We start from the raw sequence: 21281 nt of genomic DNA on the forward strand, positions 1-21281 counted from the left end.
TGGCGATCGTCTTTCAACAACATATCGGTTCCAGGAAGAGATCGTAGCCGGAAGCAAAGCTTTGAGGCTTTCTAAATGTGCTTTGCGAGTGTAATTAAAAGAGTAGTTCTCTCTTTGAATGTGTCATATGTAATCTCGTTATATTTTTTTGACTTTCTACTTTAGCAAGTGGATTTATACATAATTTACAGCCTTGTGTATTTGGAACTATCAATGAGCGTACATTACACTTAAAATAAGTTGTAGCAAAAGAGGTAGCACAACACTCTCAGTAAAACTGCTGTTCGGTAATTTATCCTGTGAGCTTTACATTTATCACAATGTTATGACGTCAAGTCCCATTTGAATTCTCCTTCCTGAGCCTGTAATTTGGCAACAATGTGAGCGCTTTTAAAAAAAGAACACTGAAAACGCCGTTCCGGTGAAGCAGAGTAACGAGTTCGGCCACTTTTTCTCAGCGATCGCCACTTTCAAAGCATCCACTTCACATACACTGCTCTGTTTCGCCTGATAGGGCGCGGTTGGCACCTGTAGGGAAGGGAGGGGAGGCGCACAAAGACAGTAGTAGGCTATGCTTCGGCTCGGGGGCGTTTCACATGTGAGGTAGGCTACTACCTGCAGCTCATTATCATATTTGGCGAATATCCTGTGAGAACAAGAGAGCCAACGCAGAATAACACGAAAACGCTTTGGAACTGTTTCTCACTATTTTCGGGGTGTGGAGGTTTAGAGGTGAGTTAACCCGATGCATCACCTGTATTAAATGATAAAAATATGGGTTATATATGTCACTGAAGTGTTTCCGTCCGAATATATATTAAGAGCTCTAGAATTTGTTTATTATTGTCATGTTTTTGAAGGACTCCAGCCTGTGTGCTGAAGGTGTAAAATTTGAGACTCACCGCGAGATTCAGTCGGTTTATTCTGTGTTACTAATATGTTCTCAGATATAGTCTATATCTTACTGCACTGGCCAACTGGAAATATATTTAAAAATACATTTGAAAAGAAAATCAGGTTAGCTTCTCGACGAGGTACCTTGACATAAACAGCCTATGCGCGCTCATATTCAACAACCAACGTCGTCGCGTGGAGTTAAATGACACAGGTTATCAACTAACACGTAAACAAACAGCAAAAGACATTGATGAGATTTGTGTTTGTAGTAATGGTAAACGTTTTCATTGGGATAAACATTGGGATAAAACGAAAAAGTTCATTACAATATATTTTATGTCTCTGTAGTTAATTGTTTTTAATTCTGTAACACTCGACATAATCGACGCAAACAACTGGAGATGCGATCTTAAAACGGAGAGTTAACATCGAAGGTCGGAATTCTTTTTGATTGATGAAACTGATGGGCGTATGTGTTTTAACAAGGCTCCTCAAAGACCAACCTTGTGACTAAACAATGCTGACATTCACAGAGGGCCATCGGACCTAAAGATTTAAAATATGGACTACTACCTACAAACTCTTAAACAAATACAGACACAGCCAGTGCATATAAACGGGACTTCTCCTCAGTCGAAATTTTTTTTTTTTTTTTATCATAATTTTTTTATTACAGGTTTCTTACTCCATCAAATAGGCCTATATATGTTCTCTGTATCTGCTGCATTTATTATTAATCTGTATGTCTTTGTTTTTGTCCTTTAAGAAAATTGTATGAGGTTTATCAACAAGTTTCAGAATCGATAAGAATATAAAAGATGCCTTCAAGGAAAAGTGAACCACCTCCCTATGGCTCCAACAAACAGTAAGTCAAAATTATACACTGAAAAAAAACCTGCACAAAAAAAAAAGACATCATATGGCCAAAGATTTACAAATTGCTCGAAGTTCTTTGGTCGAGGCTAAGACAATTGTGCAAGCAGATTGAGCAAGCTCAAGTCTGTGTGTGCTCTTGGAAAGATGTACTTCTCTTTGAATTTGGGTTGTTGGAACATCCACTTTTCTCACTATTAATCAAGATTAAATTCAAGTGCGCAACCATTTCTTCGGTTTAACAATTCTTCAGGTTTAACCAGTTCAGCCATCCATCCCATCCTTCTTCTTTGTCCTTTTTTCTGTCCTAATGTTCTTTGATTCATTCCTCTCTCTCTTCGTTTCCAGTCGGAACAGATCTGCCCATACCATCTCATACTACCCCAACGATGAACTCCTGCACTACTATCGTTGGACTTCTCCTCCAGGAATCATTAAAATCATGTCTATCATCATTATCATCATGTGTGTGGCTATCTTTGCCTGCGTGGCCTCAACTCTAGCCTGGGATTATGACATGAACAACTTTGGCTTGGGAGGGCTTGGAGTTGGTGGGTCGTATGGTGGGGGCATTGGAGGTGGTTACGGAGGTGCTTACGGTGGAAGTTACGGTGGAAGTTATGGTGGAATAGGCAGTTCTTACGGTTCCGGCCTGGGAGGTTCCTATGGTTACGGCTATGGAGGGGGAACCCAAATGGACCCTAAGTCGGGCAAAGGCTTCATGATCGCCATAGCGGCCATCACCTTCATCGCCATCCTCATCATTTTCATCCTGGTCATCTCCCGTCAGAGTTCGGCCAAGTCGCCCACTTTCTACTTGGCAGCCATCATCATCAGCGCCATTTTGGCTCTGCTGATGCTCATTGCCACCATTGTCTATCTGGTTGCAGTGAACCCCACGGCTCAAAGCTCAGGATCAATGATGTACAACCAGATACGACAGCTCTGTGCCCAGTACCAGACTCAGACCCAGGCCTCTGGTATCTTCATCAACCAGTACATGTACCACTACTGTGTGGTAGAACCCCAGGAGGTAAGCAGGGGTGAGGTGATGTGTGTGTGTGTGTGTGTGTAAGTAAGAGGATTCTGTATTTCTTACTCTCTTCATATTTACTCACACAATTTTCCTTTCTTTGCCTCATTCTTCCATTGATGGTGCATTGCTATATTGAAACTGTAACAAAAACGTATTGAACAGTCAGCTCCTTTGAGAGTTTACATTTTCATTTCCTTTATGCGTTGGTGCAAATTTTCTAAAGACACAATAAAATGCCAAGAGCTCACTTCAGAATGAACATTTGTTCTTTCAAAACGTACTTAGCGGGTTTTGACGGAGTACCATCCTCCTTGTGCTTGAGGTATCGTCGTAATCCTTAACTCATTCGTAACCGTTTGTTTTCTGCAGGCCATTGCCATTGTTCTTGGCTTTCTGGTCGTGGTGGGACTGATCATCTTGCTGGTGTTTGCGGTGAAAACCCGAAGCAGCATCCGTCGCTACGGTAGAGACCGTGTGCTGTGGGAGGAGGTGAAGATGTTGGGGGATGTTGGTCATCACAGCATTGGAGAATGGGTGAGTGAAGCATTGAGATTCCTCTCTGTTTGGTTCATTGCATAGTAAGACCGCCCACTGCTTTGATAAAGTGGATGGCAACTAAAGCTGAACGATATACTGCTAGCCTAGCACCATGCTGATTTTATATGAGCAGGATCCTTGCATACTATGATCCAGATGAGGTTTAGTCATCAGAGTTGGAGGTTTAGGTCAGGGCTGGTGCAGTCTCACTCAGGTATCCAGCTATGTCTGTCAGGATATCTGTCTCTTCTTCTCAGAAGATGTTTGTGAACCCAAAATCTCTTTTGGAGTTTGGCATAATCCACTAAACGATGTAATGTTTTGCAATACTGGGTTGTCTTACATAAGGAAAAAGACCAATGTGGTTTATCAGACAGCTCATATCCGAGAGTTGGATTTTTCCATGAATGGAACACTGAAGGATATTATCAGAGAGGTGTGCGTGAAGTCAGGTGTGTGTGAAGACAGAGACAGGTGGAGAACTCTCGGTTCTGGTTTCTGGGTGTGTCTTATCATCTTTCATTGAAATCATGAGCAGATTCATAGAATCAACTAAGTTTGTTTGTGAATTCATAACCACATAGCTTCACACAAGAACTACTTCCCTCTCCATTTTCACATAATTTACTATAAATTTAACATGATTCATTCTTCTTGGTGATTTGTAACAAAAAGTCAGCAGCCAGAGAGAGGCAAGCGGGTTTCTGATCTAACATGATGAGCTCACAAAGAATCAGTAGCATTTGGTTCAGCATTGCTGTCTCTCTCTCTGCTGTGTGTTGTAATTGTGTGAGTTTCGCCCCGTGCGTTTGATGGTATCTGTGTATGGTATCTGTCAGGGAAAGTTGACAAACTGGTTCTATCAGGATTGAATGTTTGTCCAGACTATTTACCATACAGAGAAAACTGGAACAACAGAGAGCCAGGAAGCTTCAAAACACACTTTCTGCTTGACCCTTTAAGAACAAATGTAAATGTTAAGTTGGTGAGGTTTTAAAGGGAAAAATAAACAAGATGTTTTTTTAGGTGATAGATTGAATGTGATCCTAATGATACAGTGACACAGTGATCTTGAATATACACAAAGGTTGTTTGAACCACAGAGGTCACCAGAAATTACTTCTGTTGATTGTCCTTCTTTTCTGCTATAGGTCAATAATGTATCAGGGGATCCAGAGGCTTTGGTCAATGACTACAACCCCCATGTTGGGGGTTCGAGAGAATACCTGGATGAGAGCCCCGATGTGGAGAAGCCCATTTATCTACCTGGGTAAATAAAACCCAAAGTTCCTCAAACACACACGATGCATAGAAATAACTACACTGATCTTCAGTGAACTTCAGTGAGCGTGTAAAAATGCTTTGTCACTGTTTACCTTTCAGACCACAAAACTTTCAGAAAAAAAAGAAAGAGAAAAGAGAAACTATTACTCTCATTCAGTTTATCAGTTTGTTGCAAGTCAAACGTGTTGTCTCGTTGGAAGTCTCGGACGTTCTGCTTTGTGTGACGGACATTTTTTCGAATTTGTCGACATCATAAATTCCTGGTAGTTCAGGGCCTTCGTTTGAAGATCAGCAATCTGAAACCGCTGAGAAAATCAGTGAGGTGCAGATACTCCCAACCATCCGAACACTGTTTAGGAAAACAACGTGTCAGACTCGTGACTGGTTTCATGGAAACTGCCGTTTTAAGAAAAACAAGGGAATATCTTCTCATTTCATAATGTGGCTTTGGGGATTTAGGGACAAGTAATAGAAGAAATACTTCAGTGATCAATAACAGAACGAGATGAAAATGTTCTGTATTGGGAGGGGGGGTTTCCACAATGAACATTTACTTTTGTTGTTTAGTTTCAGTTTATACTTTCTACCAGCCCTTTAAAAAGTACCTTGGGTATGGCAGAGCGTGTTGGTATTTTGGGAATGCGAGGGTTGAATGAGAGATGGGGCGAACTATTCGTTGTGTTTAATTTAAACAGGACTAGCCTGCTTCTCAGGAAGGTACGACAAACACACACAAAGAGACCCAGTGATGTTTTGTCATGTTTGTAATGTCATCAGAGACATTTTTCTGCTGTTGTTTGTTTAACATCAGTGTATCAAAAGACTGCTGTAACCTGGCCAGAGTATCGAGTATTTACTGTATCGACAGATGCGACGTCTCAGACCAAGGCGGACTGCAGTAGCTACAAACTTAACTTAATATTTAATTAATCAAACTACACTTAATATTTAATTATCAGAGGAAGGCACCACGGATATCTTTCATTACACACTAAGTAGAAACTCTGAGAGATTTAGTGATCATTAAACTGGATGGTGTTGTACCTGTGTGTTTTGCTTTTGCAGAAGTTCAGATCTGAGCTCCGTGACCGGGCTGAAGGGGAGGTTTAGAGACTATGACACTGCTGACTCTGGAGATGAGCTGGATGACAATGATTTTGACAGGTGAGGGTTTATGCTGACTGAAGGTTATCTGGGGTCAGTGGTGCTTATTTTTCCCCTCTGAGAGTACGATGAATGCTAAGATAAGACAAAAATACACACTGCATTCTTTAGTCAGCATTATAGGTGCAGAAGAATGTTTAATTGTTTATTTTGCTTTTGTTTTGTACTGAATCCCTCCCTTCTTTCTCTCTCTCTTGCTCTCTCTTTCTCTCTCTCTCTCTCTCTCTCAGTGAGTACCCTCCCATAGTGAGCGACGATGAGCGTCTGGACTATAAGCGTGATTTTGACCATGATCACATGGAGTACAAGCGTTTGCAGGCAGAGCTGGACGACATTAACATGGGCCTGTTAGAGGTGGACCGGGAACTGGACAGACTCCAGGAAGGCAGTCCCCAGTATTTGGTATGTATGGGTTTTTTCCTTTTTTTTTTTTTTTTAAAGAATCTGAATACTTTTTTATGAAGTCAAATCAAATCAGTTGCTTTTGTACACTAAGTAACTTGTATGTAGTGGACAAATATAAGGGGAATGATAAAAATAGGCTGACAGCTTTCTGTTGTGTGTTTTTTCCACTTCTAACAGGATGCGATGGATGAATACAATAGACTGAGGAATCTGAAGAAGGTATGCAATGGCCGTCACAAAATAATGTCCTCAGAATAAACAGAGAGAACTCCCATAAATAATCAGTAAACAGAGAGAACTCCCATAAATAATCAGTAAACAACAACAAAAAAGAGTAACATTAGTGATATGAATTTCTTGTATTCTTTTAGGTAAGGGTGAATGATTATAATGGATGTTGAATTATTAATAACAATACATAAGAGTTCATTTATCTGCATTTTTTGGGAGGTACACTGTGTCCTCTTAAGAGTTTTTCTTTTAAAATTTGCCCTCATCTGTCCTTTCCAGTCCCCGGAGTACCAGCTGAAGAAGAGGAGATGTAAATACCTGAAGGCAAAGCTCGCCCACATCAAGAAACGGGTCAGCGACTATGACCGCAGGCCTTGAAGAACATCCATGTGCAGCAAAGCTTTATTTTTATTGGTTCAGGATGGCCTCAGGTCTCTCTTAGAACAGAAGCCAACCAATCAGAATGTCTGTGTTGTATTTTTTCCCCCCTCTTCCATTTGAGCCAGTAACGACTATATCATAAAGTTTGTCTTGTGTTTTAACTTTTTTTTTTTTTTTAAGTTTTAACACCCCCTCCCTTTTTAAAAGTTTAAATTTGTTCCATTCATTTTTTTTTTCCTGATTTTCATATTTTACCATAATGTCTATTTTATTAATTTGTTTCTGAGAATATCTTGTCTTCCTCTGTTCCATGACAGTATATACATGTACCAAACCAATTTTTGGAATGTGATATGGTTTTAATTTTTTAAGGGGGGGGGGTGTCTGTTTTTATTGTGACCGTATTTAAGTTTAAATTTCCAAATGCAGAATAATCTAAGAACACAAGTGAAGTGTTTTTCTCCTCCATTTTATAACTGCTAAAATTGTTGATGTTATTCAGAAATGTACACATTTTCACTTAGCTGGTCATTTTTTATGTCATTTCCTTTGGTTTCTGTTACATAAAAATTAAGCTTTTCGGAATGACGTTTTGCCTGTAGATAAATGTGTGTTTGCTTATTGTATTAGCGTTAGTAAACACCAGTTACTTGGGTGTTTTGCGTGTTGAGTTTCGGATGAACAAACTTGTTGCTGGAAGGGCTAATCCCTTTTATTGAAGTTAACATTTAAACTTTCTTTACTTTTATGTACAGTTTTATGTAGATACCAATTCCAATAAAAATAATTAATTAAATGTGTGCTGCGTTGTATCTGACCTCGTATAAAGCCCCTGCCATTGAAAAGGAACAAAGAAACGCGGAACCAAATTCGCCCGTCTCCCGTTTCCTTAACGATTTGCGGTAGGGCTGCACAGTTTCTGCACACAAGCAAAATAAACGTCCGCACGCAGTGCTCGTTGAAGTATTGTCTGCTCACGTTCTTACAGTAAAGGTTGTCATCGAAGAATTTTTCTCAAATCTTATTTCACAAGATTCTGAAGGTGTGTACTTTGCAATACGTCTTACATCTGAATCCAAGGTTTTACAGTTATTGTTCTTGAATATTAGCTAGTGGCTAATATTAGCTTTCTTGTCAAAGAGGATGCAAGTGAAAGACTCCGCGTTAAGTTAGTAATAGTTGAGAGACGCACATTACCGATCTTAAAACAATGGACGAAGAGCCGGAGAGAGCTAAGCGGTGGGAGGGAGGCTATGAACGGACATGGTAAGACTGGACTTGTTACGATTTCCCTCACGCATTTAAAAAAAACATATAAATCTTAGTTTCATTTAAAGGACTGTCACAGTGATTCCGGCCCTTTTTACCATTGACAACGTCGTTGTAAAGCCCGTCAAACGGTGTCTCAATCACATCTTAACTCTCCATCGCAGGGAAATTCTGAAGGAGGATGAGTCCGGCTCACTCAAAGCCACCGTTGAGGACATCCTTTTCCAGGCCAAACGGAAAAGGTGAGAAATTACGCACACACGTACTCGCACTCACACATCACACTGGCAGGAGTTATGGAGTAGTCAGGTTATAATGAGTAAGAAAATTCGATTTGGATGAATCTTGGCAAGTACTGAGAAAATTATTGACACTTCATTCTCAACTCCTGTCACATCTCAGGGTGTTTGAGAGCCATGGACAAGTACGCCTGGGGATGGTGAGTTTCATTTCTCTCTCCCCCTCCATCCCTCTCCTCCTCCCTCTCTCTCTGTCTGTCTCTCTCTCTCTCTTTCTGTCTTCCTCTCTCATTTCTTATATATTAATCCTGTGTGATGTTGTACCTCAGATGCGGCACCTGTTTGTGGTGATTGATGCATCGCGGACGATGGAGGACCAGGACCTGAAGCCCAACAGACTCACGTCAGCTCTCAAGGTGAACAGTCACATTAGCTCCTCCCACCAACGTGGGCCTGTCCCTGTTCCAGTGTCATGCACAGCAAACAGTTTACCACAAAGCCTCCAAAAGTGAGAGGCCAGTTAGTTTTATTTGAAATTCACCCTGAAGTTGGTCAAATCCACCACACCTTGAGAATTCAGCCTGTGGCCATTCAAGACCAAGGTTATGGAGCTGAGCCACTGATATTAATTTTAAACCATAAACCATAAATGAACTGTATACACTGTACTTTATACTCCTCCTCCTGTGCCCTACAGCTGATGGAGTTTTTCGTGGATGAGTATTTTGATCAGAACCCTATAAGTCAGGTAAGGCTTTCCACTTTGAATGTAATTTAAGATTGTAAGGTTGTATTTGTATGGGTAAATTCCTTCTTTCCCTTTTTCTGATTGTGTTTGGTTGTTTGTTTGTTTTATATAGATAGGAATAATTACCACTAAAAACAAGAGAGCAGAAAGGCTGACTGATCTGGCAGGTATGTTTTGGGTCGTTGGTTTTGTTAAGACGCTCTTTGGTCGCAATGTGTGAAACACACCTGTTGTTTCTGAACACACTGATCGCACTGTTGTGTGTTTTAAGGGAATCCTAAGAAGCACATAGCGGCGTTAAGGAAAGCGGTGGACATGACGTGTGTTGGAGAACCGTCGCTTTATAACGCTCTGAACATGGCCATGCAGACGCTCAAGTACGTCATGTTACACACCACACAGGCCAGAGGCTTCTCATTGGATCAAACCGTAACTTGACCGAATTTTGAGGAGACTGAGTTATATCCTTGTTTTTCTCCCCCTCTCACTCTGTCTGTCTCACCTCTCGTCCCTTTTGTTCTGTTTTTGTTTCTCTCTCTTTCTCTCTCTTTCTTTCACTTTCTTTTTCTCTTTTTTCTTTCTTTCTTTTGGGTTTTTTTTTTTTTTTGCTTTTGTCCTTTCTTCAGGCACATGCCAGGACACACGAGCAGAGAGATCTTGGTCATTTTCAGCAGTCTCACGACTTGTGACCCAGCAAACATATACGACCTCATCAAGGTCAACAGCTCTGTCCATCACACACACCATGCAGACTGCTTGATTAGAGAGCATTTGTCTTGTTCATACCTGACAGAGTGAATACGCTGTGCTGTTTCTTGTTTTGTTTTGTTTCAATTATAATGAAAATGGATCCACTGGAGTTTGACACTTTCTCTATTTTGTCCCTGAAATTTCTCTTTGTTTTTGTGTCTTTCAGACGCTGAAAGCACTTCAGATCCGTGTATCCGTTATTGGTCTGTCTGCTGAAGTTCAAGTGTGTACTGTACTGACAAGAGAAACTGGCGGTAAGGGTCTCACCACATTACATATGCACACACACACACGTACGCACACACACACACGTACACATGTATGGAGTACTAATAATAACCCTCCTCTCCATCATTCCCTAACGGATATTGTTGGTCAAAACCCAATATGTAGTTGTCCATCCATCTATCTGTCTGTCCATCCTATGTGCAATACTGCATAACGTGCAATTTTCCTTGTTTTATTCTCTGTGCAATTTTTTTCAGCTGTCTTACAGGCAATATTGTTGATATATGCTGTTTAAACAATCTCTCTACTCTCGCCTTTAACCGTTCTGTTTAATTTAATTTATGTTGCCTGTCTCAGTTTAAATCATCTTATCCTAAGTTTTCTTTAACTTTCTTTATCCCACTGTATCACATTCAGGGTGTACAGAAAACACAGTTTGGTTGGTTCTTTGTACACAGAGAGAATAAAACTGTTGTGTTTGTGTGTGTGTGTGCGTGTGTGTGTGATCTGTAGGAAACTATAACGTGATCCTGGATGAGAGTCATTTCCGTGAGCTGTTGATGTTCCATGTGAAGCCCCCTCCTGCCAGCTCCTCCTCTGAATGTTCCCTCATCCGCATGGGTGAGTTTACAGCCAATCACAGCCAGTTCCACCGTACGTTCGGCTCTCAGACGCTCTTACGTACGGCTGAGCCGAGCGAGATCAGTGCCGTAGCCTGGCGATTTTCTATGAAGCAACACGACTTTAAATACCTTCTCTGTTGCGCTTATGTAATAAATTTTCTTCTCTCTCCCTCAGGCTTCCCTCAGCACATGGTTGGCTCTCTGTCTGATCAGGATGCCAAACCCTCCTTCAGCATGTCGTGAGTGTGACATCTCCCTCCTGACCAGTGAAGGCAGGGGGTGGTTTAATACACGTGAAAACATCAGTCTAGGCTAAAACCAGGACATTTGTGACTCTTGTTTTGTAAATGATGCGTCTGATGAGGGAACAGTAGGCTGCCTCTCTCAGACCTTGGCATTTCTGCCTCTGTTGTAATTATCATAATAAATGTTTGGCTAACAAATGGAAAAGAGCATGAATAGAAAGGAACTGAAATGGCGTGTGTGTGTGTGTGTGTATGTGTGTGTGTTGACAGGCACCTGGACAGTAGCAGCGCTGATGGTTGTGCTCTCACACTGGGCGGATATTTCTGTCCGCAGTGCCGAGCCAAGTACACAGAGCTGCCTGTGGAGTGCAAAGTGTGTGGTATGTTACAACGTTCATCTGTATGTTGGTACACTGAAAAACCTCAATTACCCTTCGGCTGTTGTCTTCACTGTGTATGAACGTATTTCAGTGCAGGTTTTAAGTTGCCTCTCGTCTTCTATTTCTCTCTCTCTCTCTCTCTCTCTCTCTCTCTCTCTCTCTCCCTCTCTCCCCCCGTAGGTCTGACACTCGTTTCTGCTCCTCATCTGGCCCGTTCCTTCCATCACCTCTTTCCTCTGGATGCCTTTCAGGAGAGCTCTCTGGAGGAGTATGACGGAGAGAGGTGGGGCAAAACTCTCCTCTCGGCCAATCAGATTACTTAAAAAGGTGTCAGTCATATTAACGAAACTCTGATGTCTGATCTCTCATAGGTTCTGTCAGGGTTGCCAAGGAGAGCTCAAAGACAAAAGTGTAAGTCACAAAGTTAAGGCTCTCAAGCATGCTGTTGTCATGGTTTCCACAAACAGGGGCTGAACAGTTATGTTTCTCTCTCTCTCTCTCTTGCTCTGTCTTTCTCACTCTTCCTCCCTCATTGCAGGTGTTCACGTGCCCTGCATGTAAGAGTGTGTTCTGTGTCGAATGTGACGTGTTTATTCATGACACACTGCACTGCTGTCCTGAGTGTATCCACAAACAAGATTCTTCCGGACAGGGCTGATCCCCTCATACATACCTGAAAACTATCAGAGTGACTCAGCACGGTGAAGTATATCTGGAAGGGGAACTCATCTATTATGACATGGCGACACTGAAGTCACAGGGAAGCCTTTGGTGAAAAACAGTGAGGATTTAGCATACAGAAACCACAGAGTTGTGTGATGAACTGCCTGCACGTGGCTGTTTAATCCGCATATGCTCTTGACCTGCAAATGATGTATTTGGAGTGACCCAGTAACCTGAGAATGCTGATGAGCTGTAATGTTTGAGGTGAGGTTATGGTGCCCCCTAGTGGCTGAGTTATGACACAGGACCAAATGGAGTAGTAGCAATAAATGTTTTCAGTTTTTTTTCCCCAACCATTTAAATTTGCGTGTTTTGTCTTCATTCCTTGCAGAGAGTTAATATTGTAGACATACTGTAACTTTAAAATATATAAATCCTAGTTTTATTTTAGTGTCTTGAAAGAATGATTTCATAGATGAGGGTTTGTCAATAAAAAAGATTTAATTTACAGTCCTTGAGTTCAATACAACAACAAGCTTATCTAATTTAAAATCTGGACATGAGGACAACCTCCCAGAATTTCACAAAAGGAAAAAAAAAATCACAACTCATTTCTTTGCATTATTAAAACTAAATCAAGACTCAGTCTAACCTATCAATGTGATTTACGGCAAATGGTAACACCAGGGTCAGCCTGTCCTCTCTCAGGGGAGTTCCCACCCTCCCTCAAGACTGCGTCCGAACTCGAATCTAATCCACCTAATACTCATAGTCTACCAAAGGCCTGGTTTAACTGGACCGGGTGTGTTTATATAAGGCTGGGGGAAAATCCTATGAAAGTACGGGTCTCTCTGAGGAGGATTAGTCAATCTCGTGTCAACAAAAACAACAACAACAAAAAATACACCCAACACAAAACCTATATACATCCAGTGCACCAAAAATACCCACTTCTACAGCCAAAGTCCAACCTAATGAACAAACCAGTTAGACTACAGAACAGATCAAATCTGTCACGTATACTAACTTCCCCATTTTGGTCTGTTCTGTAGACCAAATCTTAACCGCTAGGTTTTGTGAGATTATGTCATTCCATATCCAAATCCAAAAATATTTTTTCCAAACCCGTTACTCAGGGAAATGCAGATGTGTGGAGGCCCATGTTCTGACAGCCGTTATAACTCAGTCCGTTGATGTGGGTTGGGCTGTTGGCTGTACTGGTCATTCAGAGTGTACTGGTTTGGACTGTTGCGATCCAGCCACGCCCGTAGCAAGGGCAAGTTCTTGTCCATCCAGCGTATGTTTTCCTCGATGTTCTCCAAAGCCTGCTGGATGCAACGCAGCTCGGAACCCGTCTCCTTACCGAGAGAACCAAAGAACCCTTTCACCTGGGAAATGGAGAACGTTAGACACACTCCTTTACTCACACATGAAGAAGTCTTTGAACCAGTCTCCAAAACACATTAAACCACATCAAGATATGGTTTGGAAAGTCAGTCAAAACACATGTTAAAATTTTAAGTCGTCTCAGGTCAACAGTAAAACAGTGAAATATATGTCACTAGTGTTTACTCACCTCCTCCAGCATCTCTCTGGTGGAGTACCGACTGGTCACTCCAATAACCATGTGAGAGATGGAGTGTGAGCCAAGGTCAAACCTGCATACAAAGGTCAAATATTCACCTTGAAACAACTGTCAGTCACATTTTCTTCTTTTTTTTTTCATTGTTTCACTGCTTTGGTGGATGAAATGAATGCTGTAGGAGATTTATTTACATGTTTTTTTTTTCTTGTGCAAATGTAACTGTGAGAGTTCAACTCACTTCTTAACAAGCGTGTTCCAGTTAGCTCTCAGGAAATCCCATGCGTGTTTGTAACCTTTAGGGTTCCTATTGACTGAGGATACGACAGAAGGCAAATCCTGAGTCTTCATGACCTCTCCTTCTAAACTCTTATCCATCATCCTGAGAAAAAGACAGGTTAGAGTGAGGGATAAGGAGAAAGAGAGGGAGAAATGGGATTTATCTTTCTCCAGAAGTCGCGCAGAAACATCTTGATAACAAAGGCTAGCGATTAAAATGAAAGAAAACATCTTCTTGCCAAGGCTAGTACTTTAACATGCATTGCATGTATACATGACATTCATTCAAAAGAAATTAATTCGTTTTTTTGTATACACACCATTTCAGCTTGTCCGCTAGCGGGCTAATGGTTAAGGCAGACTTGATTCGGCTTTTGAGAGAACTGTACAGCGATTTGCTGTATTTCTCAAACAGGAACTCAAAACCTTCAGGGGTACGGGCTCCGACTGCAAACACAGCCATGTTAACATCGTTGGGGAGACTAAGGGCAAATGGGGGGAGAGAGAGAGAGAGAGGTTTGTTTGGATAGTAATGTCATTTGCTCAATATTTACAGCTGTTGCACCAATATCTTGCTCTTGCAAGGTGTATCCCCAGGAGGTTGTTGGCAACTGTATAGGTAAAATGACCCTTGACATGAACTCTGACCTCATGTTGCCATCACTCTCCTTCCACTTTTGGAACAGTTTTGTGGCGGTGTAGACACATGGTGGATGGCCCCGCACGCAGGCGAACATGAGCAGGTAGCTGCGTAACATCCTCTCCGAAACGGAACCGTCATCACTCCACGACTGGCGGTCGATCAGCTCATGGAACAGCTGCACGATGTAACCCTGTAACACAGAGACGTTATGTGACGTTACGTTACGTTACGTTACGTCACGTTACGAACACTGTCTGAAACAGGGTCTACATGACTGAAACTTTGGTCGGTATGACGTTTTGTTTGTGGTCACGTACCTTCATCTGGTTGTCGAGGTCTTGCATGTCTCGTTTCTCCATCAGTTTGTAGAGAGGCACCAGCTCACTCAGACCCTGTGTGACCGGCATGATCTCCGTCTCTTTGCTGAGGTACAGAGACAGGTCCAAAGCTTTGTCCAGCGGGAGTTTGCCGACACTGGAAAAATCAGAAGCAAGACTCACTAAACAAAACTCAACAGAGTCTGGATCCAAGCACATTTACCCTTTGGTTCTCTGCTAGAGATGTGATTCTCTTCTGATTGGATAATTTTGTTGTGGACCTACACTAACACACCTGTGTTAAGTTCAAGTCTCTGCAGTTGATTAGTAGAATCTGTTGTTTTACTGTTGGACTCGAATAAAAAGTGTGGAGCTGAAAAACACTTGCTTACCAGTACACTATTATCATTACCAGTAGACTGGTCTATCTATATAGTGAGGCTTTAGTGTTGTTAATCTTTCTGGAAACTTGTTTTCACTGTCAGTAACACAATTATGACCAATGAGATTGCAGGTGTGTTACTAAACTGACCAATTGGGTCACTAGCATGACGCTAACCTGACCAATTGGGTTACTGTTGTGAGACTAACCTGACCAATTGGAAAGCATTGTTGATGAGGCTGGCCCGGTCATTACTGCTGAGAGCTGTGTGGTTGTGCTGGAGGAGGGTGATGAGTTGATCCCAGCCCGAACCCTCGTAGTGGACGATGTAATAACCACTCATGTCCACATTAAACTTGATCCAGTCCACTTCCTCCGACAGGTACAGCACGTCTGAATACAGGTGAAGAACAGGAGGAGTGAGTGAAAAAGTGTTGTTTAGTTAGAGCAATTAAATGGCAATACTTTTCTGAAGACTGAGATGAGAGACTCTTCTACATCTATTACAATTTGTTTACACATGTCCACATCAACAGACACCTGTCTACAATTGTCAACAAACTGTTTATATCTGTCTCTACCTCTCAACAACCTGTTTACACCTGTCCACAACAACATACATCTGTCTACAACCTGATTACCTTTCCACACCCATTCACCTTTCCACACCTGTCAAAATTCTGATTATATCTGTGTACACCTGGCCACACCTGTCATCAGACTCATCCACCTCACATCACAGCAGTCTACAGCAGGACTGACCTGTTTTGGTTTTGAGCAGGAAGCGATGCACTGTCTTTGAAGCACTGGTGATGTAGGTCAATGGAACCTGCCACAGAAACCTGTCAAATGAACCAAAGTCAATGAAAAATCCAGAGGGTTTTCCAGAACATTCCTCGATTAAATGTATTACACATTCTGCTCAGTTTTATATGGGGAGACTGAATCCTGTAACATAATGGCAGTGTATGTGTTTACACTGATGTGTGATGGACCTGTGTATTTGTTTATCGCTGTGTTTGTGTAAGGTGCGATTAATGTATTTACCCAGACGTTTGTGAGGGGTCATCACTCTTTAGGTAACGTTCCTGGCTGAGACGGACCTCACGACCTTTGACCTCTACAGTGATGAGAGGAAACCCCTCCTGCAGTGTCCATGTTTCCATTATCGCCCGAACGTCCAGTTCATCCTCTGAGTGCCACTTCTGTCTCACAAACAAACAAACAAACAAACAGGACAAAACAGACAAAGATTAGGAACATGTACCAAACATAAACAGATGATGTCAAATTTGAGATCTTTAAGAACATCCGCACCAAACTTTTATTACCCAAAATATTACCCAAGAACAAAAACATGCTAGTCTGTTCCATAATCTGCATATTTCTCCCTTAGTATTTTTACCTTATAAATGGTCACACAACGTCCTAACACACTTAAGAAGAGAATGCTTGTGGATGAGTCATACTTACGGCATTTCCAGAATGTGAGTGAGTTCTAGAACAGAACTCATCGCCTTTGAGCCTGCCTTCATCTAGATCATCAGACTGGCAAATCTGACAAACACACACACACAGAGTCAACAGAAATGGCATTCAGTAGGGTAAGCAGTTCTCTGAAGTACCTCTAAAATGCCTATAAGTTCCGTTAGAAGATATGAACACTTTATTTTTTGCATTTCCACTAAAGTATATACGCATACACACTCACATTGGTCAGGCTCTCCCATAAGTGGCTGTTGACCGTGTTCTGGTAGCTGTAACGTTTCAGGTATCGGACTATACCCAGTTTAAAAGCCTCAGGAGTCAAAAAGTCTCTCAGCATATTCAAGATACATGCTCCCTAAAACCACAAACACAAACATCAGCATGATCATACACAGTTTAAAACCAAGACTTTAGATCTTTGGTTAGGTATCTAAGATAACTTCTGGGTATGTACAAATAGAAGAAAACAGTGACACCAGGCTTGTTTTGGTACCTTGTCATAAGAGACATCGTCAAACATTTCTTGAATCTGAGCGGGGTTTTCCACAGGGGTGGAGACAGGATGCGATGAGCTTAGACAGTCCACCTCCATAGCTTCAAAGCATTTCCCCAAGAAATTGTCCTCCTATCAGAACAGAGGGGCGGAGTTACAGGGAAACCTCATTGAAATACCTCTCTATAATGTCAAATTTCATTATGCAAACGATTATTTAAAACATCAGAGCTGCATATATTTTCTTATCAAGTGTCTACACACAGTATGAACTGTCTGGAAAAGGGAAAAAAAGGTTCATTCAAAGTTCTTACCACTTGAAGCTCGGGATTAGTGATGTTAACTGAAACAAACTCCATAAACTTGGCAAAACCCTCGTTGAGCCAGAGATCATTCCACCACTCCATGGTTACTAAGTTACCAAACCACTACACAGGGTAAAGAGAATAATTTTTCTGTCAGATCTGCCTATTCATGCATTTACATACTAAATTCAGTATGCTGCAAATACATACAAACCGTAATGTTATGCGTATATGTACATAGGCCATGAATGCAATGCCCAGAAAATAATTATTATTTGTAATACAGTGTCATGTGGTAACAACATTAAATTGAAGCACTTGTATTACATTCTTATGCTGCTATGCAAGTTATCCTACACTTATGTTAGGTAGTTACTATCTTTTGGGACTCATAATATGAAGTAGGTTTGAGACACTGAATAAATATATAGTCATTATAGTCTAGGATTGACCAGAAACATTCAAAATGCATAAATTTACCTGCCTGTAAATATAGTTTCAGTTTAAAAGCTGGAAAATTAACAAAACAATGAGTGTCTCTGCACACAACATACTGAATGGCTTTTTGAACTAGGACCTACGGTAGGTAGGACAGACCTACCTGATGTGCCAGCTCATGAGCGATGATCATGGTGATGCCTAGTTTGTCTGAAGCGGAGGATTTTTTGGGATCAAAGAGCAGAGCAGTCTCTTGATAAGTCGTCAGGCCCCAGTTTTCCATGGCAGCTGACTGGAAATCCGGGATGGCGGCAAGGTCTGTGAGAACGGATGAGATGTGGTCAGCATAAACTCAAGACAGATAGTCTTATTAATTCCAATGGTCCATGTTCAAACATCTGCCTAATGCAAAAGTACATTTATCAAATGTATCATTCAAACTCCACCAACAAAACAACATGAAGCTACATCTAAGATCAGTCATAGTGACGCTAGGAGTCATAAGAGCCCAAATATGACTGATGGACTGAAATATATACATATATTTCAACAGTTGGAAGAAGATATGATGAATTTGTTTGAATCACCCTGTTTGGGTAAAGGGTAGGGAATGTCAAAGTAATCATCGTAGAAGTCCAGCAGTCGAACAGCAGCGTCTAAGGCAAACTCAGCCTGGTCAATCTTCTCAGGCACTGCATACACTGATATCTGAGACCCCAGCAAGCATGTCAGTAACATATCATAAATCATATACACAAATCATAATTCAGCTGTTTTATTTAACAAAATGGTGGAATGGAATTTTACAGTGCTGTGTAGAACAATCCAGCTTTGGAATAGAATAGAATAGAATAGAATAGAATAGAATAGAATAGAATAGAATAGAATGACTAGTCCTCACCTTAACTCCATGTTGGCTGTTCTTACTGATGGATAGAAAGTCAGACACTATGAAGGCTACCAGATAGGTGCTCATTTTCACTGTCACATCAAACTGATCTTCAAACAAGCCGTTTGGCAACTCCAGAGTCCTCAACTGGAGCAGGAGAACAAAACAAAACAAAACATTTAAGATACAGTTTAATGCTTTGAGCAACAGTACCATATGTGAGTCATCTTCACCTTATCGTTTAAAATGTGGGCACCTGCTCTTTTTCAGGGTTTGTTTAAATGCTCAAGGTCAGCTGCTCAAGGATAATGGACTTTTTTTTTTTCTTTTTGACAGGTGACATAGGGTTCTTCATTAGAAACAGCAGGTTTGATAACAAAATGATCTAATACAAACAGTGCACTGCCCACTGCTCCTGCGCCCAGTGGTTGTGTGTGTTGTGTGTTTGTGCTCACTACTGGTGCGTAAGGATGGGTTAAATGTAGAGGTCAAATTCACTGCTCACAGTGTGTGTGTGTGCGATCACGGAAATTTAATCTTTCATCTTAATCTTAATCCATTCTCGAGAGTGTGCTATGGTACCTTGGGCATGTTGGAAATGGCAATGTGCCTTCCCTCTCGGCGGATCTGAATGGAGAAATTGGCTTTGAAGGCAGGTTCATCAAAACAAGGGAAGGCTGCCCGGGCACTGGTTGGCTCAAACTGGGTGGAGGCCACAACCCTGACAAATCAGCAAAAAGACAGGATTCATAGTCAAGTAAAGTACATTTATACACTAAAATAATGAATAATTCCATCATACACACACTCTTCTAAAATACGTCTAAGGTATCAGATGTGAGCTGACAATGCTAAAAAAATCAATCACAAAACAAGAGAATGTTCTGGAAGGTCTCTCACCTAACCTCTCCCTGAGCAGTGCGGTAGGTGCTTTTGTAAAAGCCATGGAAGCTTTCAGAGAGGTTGGCTGCAAACTCCAGCTGAATGGTGTATATATTACCTCTCTTCAGTAACACATCCTCAGACAGAAGCGCTAGTTGCTGGAACGCTGGATACTCAAGAACCTTCAGACCCCAATTTTGACCCCCAACCTGATTCAGAAGTGTGGCTTTTGATATCAGGAGGTCTTTGCTATGAAGGATGATGGTTCTGGTATCTTCTTTAACCTCAAGTCGGATCTTTACAGACCCTGTGAAGTCCAGGCTCGTCAGGTTAGGGTGGATGAGAAGATCATAGTGGAGCGGTACGGTGGTTCCTGGAAGCCTCATTCGGTTCCAGGGGAACGGTTGGCCGTTGGTTGCTAAGGGCAACGAAACGCCACCCTGTTCATCGCCCCCAGTGACTGCAGCCAGCGTACTTTGAAGAACTGCCAGCAAAACCGCGACGCGAGCGACGTTTGGCATGGTCAGAGAGACCATCTCCAATCGTTGGATAAGCTTTTTTCAAAACAATAAATAGCGAAAGTAGAAAAAAGAGGAAGAAGGAAGAGATTCGAAGAACCAACAAGTATAAATCAATAGTTATAATGTGTAAATATACATGTATAAAATAATAAAACCGAATAAAGGATAATATTTAGGCCTACAATAAATGCACATCCTTATAGTACTATTTAACAATATATGGTGTGAAAATAGTTTCATTTCGATCAAACAAAGGGACGAAAGCATGCTGTGGCCAACATATATGACACTGCAAAACTCCGATCGCTACGGGTAGTGCCGCTGCGGCAGGAAACATCTTAAAGTTTCTCTATGGCTTAAGTGACAGAATAAACAGCCAATAGCTGACTGCACCTACTTTACATTGCTGATAAGTCAAAATTGAACACACTTGGCCTAACCTCGGTTTATTCGTTCCATGCATTGGTACATGCGGTATAAACTTGTTTTACTGCCGTACAAGAATAAGGTTTTTACTTTTGATAGGCAACACAAACTGTTACACCAGAAAAAAAGTATCTTTTCATTCAAACATAATACTCACCGAGTGTTAAACTGGTTTATCTGAGCTAGTGCGCTCACCTAGGAGAGCGAAAGTGAAATTAAAAGCGACCGTTTGCATGATGGGATTGTTCTTAAAAATTAAATTTCACAAATTAATTAAAATGTAAAAACCAAGCTGTCCAACAAATTCTGAATACGGTGTGACAGAATGCCTGTAAGTCGAAAATTAAAACCAAAAACCTTCATTAAAGTCTGACACAGGAACTATTTGTCTTATTTCCCATGCAATACCGACTCAGGGCCACAAGAGGGACTGTTTGGTTGAATTCCAATTTGACAGAAGGCAGCACGAAAATACTCAATAGGCCTACAGTTAAACACATTTTATGCTATTCATAATAAACTATCAAGTAACTGACCGTCGAAAATCTATTTCAGCAACAGTCATGGAATGAAATTAAGTGTTTTTGCGGTCCAATCCTGTCGAAGATGCGAGAAGGACCTTTAATCTTTCAAACCACCATATGGAAATTATGACACAGGGTAAATGATACATGAAACCGAAT

General features: G+C 41.3%; 3 protein-coding genes across 3 annotated transcripts; 2 read left to right on the plus strand and 1 right to left on the minus strand.

The window, feature by feature from the left end:
• The first annotated feature begins 1715 nt into the window (after positions 1-1715).
• Positions 1716-6805, plus strand: oclnb (occludin b). Its single transcript, XM_030791940.1, has 8 exons — positions 1716-1762; positions 2119-2803; positions 3176-3340; positions 4495-4613; positions 5693-5791; positions 6022-6193; positions 6374-6415; positions 6707-6805. Exons 1-8 carry the CDS (start codon positions 1716-1718, stop codon positions 6803-6805), a joined length of 1428 nt encoding a protein of 475 aa, XP_030647800.1.
• Positions 6806-7877: 1072 nt separating this feature from the next.
• gtf2h2 (general transcription factor IIH, polypeptide 2) lies at positions 7878-12098 on the plus strand. Its single transcript, XM_030791502.1, has 15 exons — positions 7878-8074; positions 8242-8319; positions 8480-8516; positions 8646-8732; positions 9014-9064; positions 9177-9231; positions 9336-9441; positions 9691-9781; positions 9981-10068; positions 10556-10663; positions 10841-10904; positions 11181-11290; positions 11471-11573; positions 11662-11701; positions 11829-12098. The coding sequence occupies exons 1-15, from the start codon at positions 8019-8021 to the stop codon at positions 11946-11948; spliced, it is 1194 nt and encodes a 397-aa protein (XP_030647362.1). The 5' UTR covers positions 7878-8018; the 3' UTR covers positions 11949-12098.
• A 524-nt stretch (positions 12099-12622) lies between these two features.
• erap1b (endoplasmic reticulum aminopeptidase 1b) lies at positions 12623-20187 on the minus strand. The gene is made up of 18 exons (XM_030791347.1): positions 19670-20187; positions 19352-19490; positions 18782-18916; positions 18468-18588; positions 18044-18198; positions 17452-17565; positions 17138-17269; positions 16868-16999; positions 16630-16713; positions 16204-16361; positions 15919-15998; positions 15366-15549; positions 14775-14931; positions 14463-14647; positions 14135-14296; positions 13777-13917; positions 13530-13611; positions 12623-13341 (listed from the first exon to the last, which is right to left on the minus strand). The coding sequence occupies exons 1-18, from the start codon at positions 20185-20187 to the stop codon at positions 13129-13131; spliced, it is 2892 nt and encodes a 963-aa protein (XP_030647207.1). The 3' UTR covers positions 12623-13128.
• Positions 20188-21281: the final 1094 nt, after the last annotated feature.

The sequence above is a fragment of the Chanos chanos genome, chromosome 14, assembly GCF_902362185.1.
Source record: "Chanos chanos chromosome 14, fChaCha1.1, whole genome shotgun sequence".
Classification (NCBI taxonomy): Eukaryota; Metazoa; Chordata; class Actinopteri; order Gonorynchiformes; family Chanidae; genus Chanos; species Chanos chanos.

Bases quoted from the DNA above. Each gene is read 5' to 3' on its own strand.
- oclnb (XM_030791940.1), top strand. From the start codon at position 1,716: ATGCCTTCAAGGAAAAGTGAACCACCTCCCTATGGCTCCAACAAACA. The intron at 1,763-2,118 runs GTAAGTCAAAAT...CTTCGTTTCCAG, and splicing joins CCCTATGGCTCCAACAAACA to TCGGAACAGATCTGCCCATA. The intron at 2,804-3,175 runs GTAAGCAGGGGT...TGTTTTCTGCAG, and splicing joins GTGTGGTAGAACCCCAGGAG to GCCATTGCCATTGTTCTTGG.
- gtf2h2 (XM_030791502.1), top strand. From the start codon at position 8,019: ATGGACGAAGAGCCGGAGAGAGCTAAGCGGTGGGAGGGAGGCTATGAA. The intron at 9,442-9,690 runs GTACGTCATGTT...TCCTTTCTTCAG, and splicing joins ATGGCCATGCAGACGCTCAA to GCACATGCCAGGACACACGA. The intron at 11,574-11,661 runs GTGGGGCAAAAC...GATCTCTCATAG, and splicing joins GAGGAGTATGACGGAGAGAG to GTTCTGTCAGGGTTGCCAAG.
- erap1b (XM_030791347.1), bottom strand. From the start codon at position 20,187: ATGGTCTCTCTGACCATGCCAAACGTCGCTCGCGTCGCGGTTTTGCTG. The intron at 18,589-18,781 runs GTGAGGACTAGT...CTGGGGTCTCAG, and splicing joins ACAGCCAACATGGAGTTAAG to ATATCAGTGTATGCAGTGCC. The intron at 17,270-17,451 runs GTAAGAACTTTG...CTGTTCTGATAG, and splicing joins CTAATCCCGAGCTTCAAGTG to GAGGACAATTTCTTGGGGAA.